Source organism: Serinus canaria (assembly GCF_022539315.1).
Source record: "Serinus canaria isolate serCan28SL12 chromosome 7 unlocalized genomic scaffold, serCan2020 HiC_scaffold_29, whole genome shotgun sequence".
NCBI lineage: Eukaryota > Metazoa > Chordata > Aves > Passeriformes > Fringillidae > Serinus > Serinus canaria.
Window position 1 is genome coordinate 1,289,843 of NW_026108147.1, and position 6,203 is coordinate 1,296,045.

General features: G+C 44.9%; 1 protein-coding gene across 1 annotated transcript in view; it reads left to right on the forward strand.

Annotated features, from left to right (window-relative positions):
- The window catches only part of CPS1 (carbamoyl-phosphate synthase 1), a 71,387-nt gene extending 65,587 nt beyond the window's left edge, over window positions 1–5,800 (forward strand). Inside the window, exons 35-38 of the mRNA XM_009088363.4 lie at window positions 2,410–2,469; window positions 3,315–3,427; window positions 4,019–4,148; window positions 5,434–5,800. Coding sequence (XP_009086611.3) covers window positions 2,410–2,469; window positions 3,315–3,427; window positions 4,019–4,148; window positions 5,434–5,532 — 402 coding nt within the window. The 3' untranslated portion in view covers window positions 5,533–5,800. The remainder of the gene's footprint in view (window positions 1–2,409; window positions 2,470–3,314; window positions 3,428–4,018; window positions 4,149–5,433) is intronic.
- The last annotated feature ends 403 nt before the right edge of the window (window positions 5,801–6,203 follow it).

Sequence of the window (6,203 nt, forward strand, 5' to 3'; positions counted from 1 at the left end):
TTGTTATGCTGCACATCTATACCTTTGCTATTAATCAAAAGTTAGAGGACACTGCCTTCTAGAAGGTAAAAAATGGATTTATTTAACAGGAGGAGAGAGGGAGATCTTGGTTTCCTTGCAGATGTTTCTGGGGTGTTTTGCAGTTTGAGAGTCAAGTGGTGCTGCAGTGATCTGCAGTCCAAACTGAGCCCAGGGTGCCCAGGCAATGATCCCACCTTGCTGGAGCTGCAGTTCCAGAGGTCACCCTCTGGTGCCATGCTGGGCTGGGGACAGCCAGGTCACCAGGCCAGGTCAGGCAGGGGCAGCACAAGGCAGGTTGGGCAGCTGGTGGGGACTGTGAGCCTGCTGGCTTGTCCTTTGTGACAGTGACACTGCCCAGGGCAGGGGTCCCCAGGCTCTGAGAGGTCTGGTGCTCTCCCAGGGGAGATGGATTATGACTTCCATGGGAGACAAATGGAACTCTGCCAGTTTGTGTCAGCTGATAACCTACGTCTTCCCACAGTCTGGAGAAATCTAGGCTGCTGAAACCCTGAGCTGACCATTAAATAATTTATATTTTCTGCAAAAAAAGTTGAAAAGCTAGTTTTTTCCTTTACTGATTGGGCTATTCAGTGATCCCTCTGGGATGGAGTGCATCTGTCTTACACTCAAGATACAGAAAGCATTAATAGAACATTTTATTTTTAAAACCTGGCACTCCAAGTCTGTTGTTTCAAGGTAACCTTCTGCCTTGGTTCCTTACATAGCAGAAGTTTTGCATCCTCCCCTGTGGGTTTGGATCCAGAATCCAGGATTCTGCCAGGAGATGGGTTGGTTTCATTCTGAGCTGGATCTCAGTGAGAACTGATGGATCTGCATGGAATGAGCTGAGGATGTGGTCCTTTACAAACAGCAAGGCTTGCTGGACAACATGAGGGGTTGTAAGAAATGGAACTTTTCAGATAAAGGAAAAAAAAAATGCAATTCTCCTGCAATAAATGCCTCCCACTAAGTAAATCTGCTTGTACTTTTCACCTTTAGTAACTAATGGTTTCTTACACAGGTTATTTCAGCCAGCTTGTAAATCTGAGGCTGCTCCAATGCAAGCTGACAGCTGTAATTTCTTTTTGCAGAGAGGCTGTTTTCTGTGTCACAAGTGTTCAGGACATGTTTGATAGAAGTTTATAATGCTGTTGTGAAAGCCAACACCCCTGACCAGAAGGCAGAATCACTCTCTCTCACTGGGAAGCTGCCAACCCTGTATATTTATATATATTTATTTATATTTATATTTATATTTATATTTATATTTATATTTATATTTATATTTATATTTATATTTATATTTATATTTATATTTATATTTATATTTATATTTATATTTATATTTATATTTACATTTATATTTATATTTTATTTTATTTTATTTTATTTTTATTTATTTTTATTTATTTCCCAGCTAATGTACAGAGTGAGATGGCTTTCAGAATGAGTGCTCAGGGGAAAGAACCCTCTTTAGTCCTTTTCTTCTGAGGAAATTGTTGACCCTTCAGGATATTGCTCTCTCATCCATAAAGGTTAAGCTCTCAGTGGCTCCAGCAGGAGCAAGGGAGCTTGTAACCATCTTACTTGCAAATATGGGTAAGACCAGAGCAGGCTAAGGTTAAAAGCAAGGTTTGGCTTGCCTTGGGAGTGAGCAGGGCATGTGTTGCATCTGATATTTGCATTGCTGTACCTTCAACATCCCAGAGATACTTAGGCTGATCCTTTCTCTCAGCTGTTACTCCAGAACAGCTTGTTCAGGTGTCTGCAGGAGGTGGTTGTATCTTTCTGGGTGATGTTGAGTCTGGAAATGCATGATAAGACAATCTTTCAAAGGTGCTGTGAGTCAGGCATTCAGGTCCCCATGGGAATGTGGCATCCCAGTCTCCTGAGTCCATTTCCATGTTCCCACAGGAGTTGGAAATGGACTCACACCTGCACAAGCTCTTGTTTGTGTGAGTGTGCAAACAGAGCTCTCAAAGGCAGCCCAAAGCCATCCATACGTGTTAGCTGCCAGAAGAGAAAGCAAATGTCTGAGCAATTGAAAACACATTGAATTAAGAACTGAGGAGACTCTAGGTGGTGTATTTCAGAAGGCAGTTGCCCAGATATTTAATATACAGTAGCAAATCTTCAGTGGTTGCAGTGTGATTTAGTCTGGTCTAGCAGAGTCTGTCTTAGTTCAGAGTCTCTTGGGCTCCAGGATGCAGACACTTCTCTTGGCAATGGTGCTGTACATGCACATGCAGACATTTCTGTCCATGCACACACTCAGCACAGAAAAGTGAATTTGCCTCTTAGCACAGTGTGGATGTGCTTCATGTTGCCCAAAAATGTACTGTTCAAATCCCACCTTTGGTGCTATATCTAAGAAATTCCCTTTTTCAGGAGTCCTTCCGCCCCAGGTTCCTCGGTGTGGCAGAACTGCTGCACCAGCAAGGCTTCAAGGTAGGTGGTTCCACTCAGTGAAAGCTGGAGAGCTTTCAAAACCTCCCATGACCCCAGCCTGCTACAGGGACACTGCAGTTCCTCTGGGGATGGAGAAGAAAGGATGTTTCCAGTGTGCAACAGGGATTTTCAGCTGAGTGATCCATAAAGTCAGCAGGCACCAGCCAATTAAAAGTTTTCATGTTTGTTTAATTGAGCATATGGGTCAGTTGTGAGGGCAGGAACAGCCTTGGCTCTGCAGCCAGGATGGCATTGGACACTCCCCCAGCTTCTCCAGGAAATTAAAGTGCCAGTGGGATGCCATGTGTGGCAGAGACAAGGAAGGGAAGACCTTTTTATCTGTGCTGCATTTTCAGTGACACAAGCTGCAGATCATGAACTTTGTGGTGTTTGCATCACTCTTGTGACTCCTCTGTGTTATTTTGCATCCATATCTCTATGGAAAAGCAACACAGCCCCAGAAGATTGGGGAGAGTTCTGCTTTTCAAGACTTAGCACTAAACATTAAAAAGAAAATAAACATGGGAAAAAAAACCCCCCAAGTGATTGAACTTAGGCCCTATTGAAAGTCACAGGGATTTAGGTTTTCCTGAACCACTTCACTGCTCCTGGAAGTGCTGCTACCATTCACTGAGTGTCCTCCAGCAGGAAATCACAGATAACAGAAAGCTGGGAAGGTTCTTCTGTTCTCTGGGTGTCTCTCTGGATGAAGGAACTCCCTTTTTATGAGAAATGCCCTCCAAAATCAGCTCTGACAACAAGGCTGTGTGTTGGGTCAGGCCCAGATGAGTTCAGTGTTTTGTGAATTCCATAGTAAACACCTTTTTTTTATTTTCCTGGGACAGCTTTATGCCACAGAAGCAACCTCAGCCTGGCTGAATGCGAATGGCATCCCAGCAGATCCTGTGGCATGGCCATCACAGGAGGGCCAGAGTCCCAGCCTGCCTTCAGTCAGGAGGTAAGAGACCAAGCCACCTTGTCCAATGGCTGTTTACAATCCAGGACAGCAAATCAAGGGGCAAATTGATCTCACAAGGTCCTGGTGAGATCAGTGGAAGGGATTTAATTTGGCTTTGAATTCAATCCAAAAGTTTTGGTTTATCTGATTCTGTCTGGAGTTGCCACAGCAGGGAGGTTTCAGCTTAATGAGCTCCTCATTGGACAGTCCTGTTTGGTGTGGCTTCCATGTATTGCTCCATGCTTTGTTTTCATACAAGGATAGATGAAATCTGAATATTTGGCCTTTTAATGACAGTCATGCTTTTAACTGAAGCATGACTGACTGTCATTAAAAGGCTAAATAAACATCTCAGTTGTGCTGAGCTGTATCAAGGCTGAATTCTGCTTTGCATTGCTGACTAGAACTGAAATAAATCCAAACCCCTGAATAAAGCTTAGTGCCTTAACCCCTCCATCCACCCTTGTTTCTTGAGCAAAGACTAAACTCAAATGACATTTTCCAGGGTTGTTTAGCTTGCCTGTGCTATTAATTTGAGGTTTTTATTAGGAAGGACACATTGTCCCAGTGTCTTGTGCCTTGTCTCTTCAGGCTGCTGAGGGATAGGAAAGTAGATCTGGTGATTAACCTGCCCAACAGCAGCAGCAGGTTTGTCCATGACAATTATGTGATCCGGAGGATGGCTGTTGACAGTGGCACTGCTCTGCTCACCAACTTCAAGGTACTTCCCACATTGTTCTTTCTCCTCTTAGACATAAGAGCCCTCAGAGCTTCCAAGCCCTTGTGCCCGTAAATTCCAGTCTGTTTTTGACCCTCATTATCTCTGACAATTAATGTATGTGAAAATCATGGCAGCACAGTGGTTTAAATATATCTTCTTTTTGCTACCATACAAAATGACACCAATGGCAACCCAACCTAATCAAACCAACCAAAAAAAAAAAAAATTCTGAAGTCCTGAGTCCTGCACTGTGCAGCTGAAATTGTTGCTGCATCATTTACACTTCAGAGCAAACATCTCACACAGGGTTGAATGAAACATCTTTAAATTAGGCACAGGAAGTGCTTTTTAGTAGAATGTTATCCTGGAATGGTCCTTAAACCTTAGGGATCATGGTCCTTAAACCAAGGATCATTCAGGATGTAGCTGTGCTTTCCTGAACGATCCTTGCTTGGGGCAGTCCAGTCCAGAAGGGCCATCCAAGTGGAATTGCTGCCTGTCCTGTTGCAGTCCCAGCTGCCAGTCAGTGTGGGTTTGTAGCTCCTGACAAAGCCCTCCCCACACTGATAGGGTATAAAAATTTGGTAATGCAAGGTGGGACTGCTGCTGCCAGCAGGACCTTGCCTTCCTTTGCAAGGGGCTTTGGCTGTCACCAAAAAGCCTCATCTGGTTCTCATTAAGCACAGCAGCCAAACTCCCACTGATTGTGGTGGGCCCTGACACAGAACCCAGTGCCTTGAACTGGTGTCCAGCTGTTCAAAAGCTTCTGCTGTGCTTGGAGTGAGTGGAGAGCAGGGAGGATGATGAGCTGAAGGTTCCCAGGATGATGGCCAGGCGTGATGAGCAGGAGTGGGGAATTGAAGATGCATCATTGCCTACTAGCAAAACACCTTCTGACAACCACAAGGGTCCCCAGCCAAAATTTATTACCACACTTGCTTGATGCCTTTCACTGAACTGTTTGTAGAGTCTTAATCTCTGAGTTTGAGAGAGGAAAACAAGCCTGGTTCTCTTTACATTTGGGCTGCAAACAGCAGCTCTCATGGGACAGAGCTGTCTTGCAAAGGAAGCCTGGGCACATCTCCATCTCTGCAGCTGGAGATGGAGATGTGCCCACCTTGAAATTGGTATTGAAATTCAAGCCACCTTGAAATTGGTATTGATTGGATGGGCTCAAGGACTGGACCTGCACCAGGAAGTTTCAGGGTGACAGAGCAAAAATGTGGAGCCTGCTCTGTCATGCAGCCTTTGCAATGCTCAGTCCTCCTCTGCTTTGTATTGACAGGTGACAAAGCTTTTTGCTGAAGCTCTCAAATACTCTGGAAAATTGGACTCCAGGAGTCTCTTCCACTACAGACAGACTGACAATGGGAACACTGCATAGAACTCTCTCCAGCCTGCAATCTTACTGCCTCTGGTGCCTCAAGAGAGAGTGGATGTCAGATCATCCACCTAACCATCCTTTCCATGTATTTTGCTTTTGTTTGGTCTTTTTCAGCCTGCAGATTTGATGGGAGAAAAAGGCTGCACGTGTGTGTCCTGGAATTGCTTCCAAGTTCTGCTCAGTCCTTCAGGCTATTACCTGACTATTTCTGACTTTCTCATTCAATATTGTGAATTGAGGTGGCTCTCCCTGTATCATAAAGACTCTTTCTCATCCTTGTTTCTGCCTTCAGAAGGGCAGAACTCCCCAAACACTTCCCACATGTTGCTGTCCAACTCTCAGTGCCGTGATCGCGGGCATTAAAATCAAACCCTTTGAAAATGAAGTGAAAGTGTTGCAGTGCTTTACCCCTCCCAGTTCAATGCCCCTTTCATTTCCATTCCACCCTCTCTGCTGCTTTTGCAGCTCTTCAGCTGCTGCCTGTGGAGCAGATCCCTGCTGTAGCACTGGGGTGTGTTATCCTTGGCAGTGCTTTTTGAAGCTGCTGATGGTGGTGTGGATGAGATGAGCAAACCTAGGCTGCTTCTTGTGTGTCCTCCCAAGTTCCCTCAAGTCCCAAGGAGCTTTGAGTGTGGAGAGACAATCAGGGTGAAGAGGTTTTCTGGTTTGTT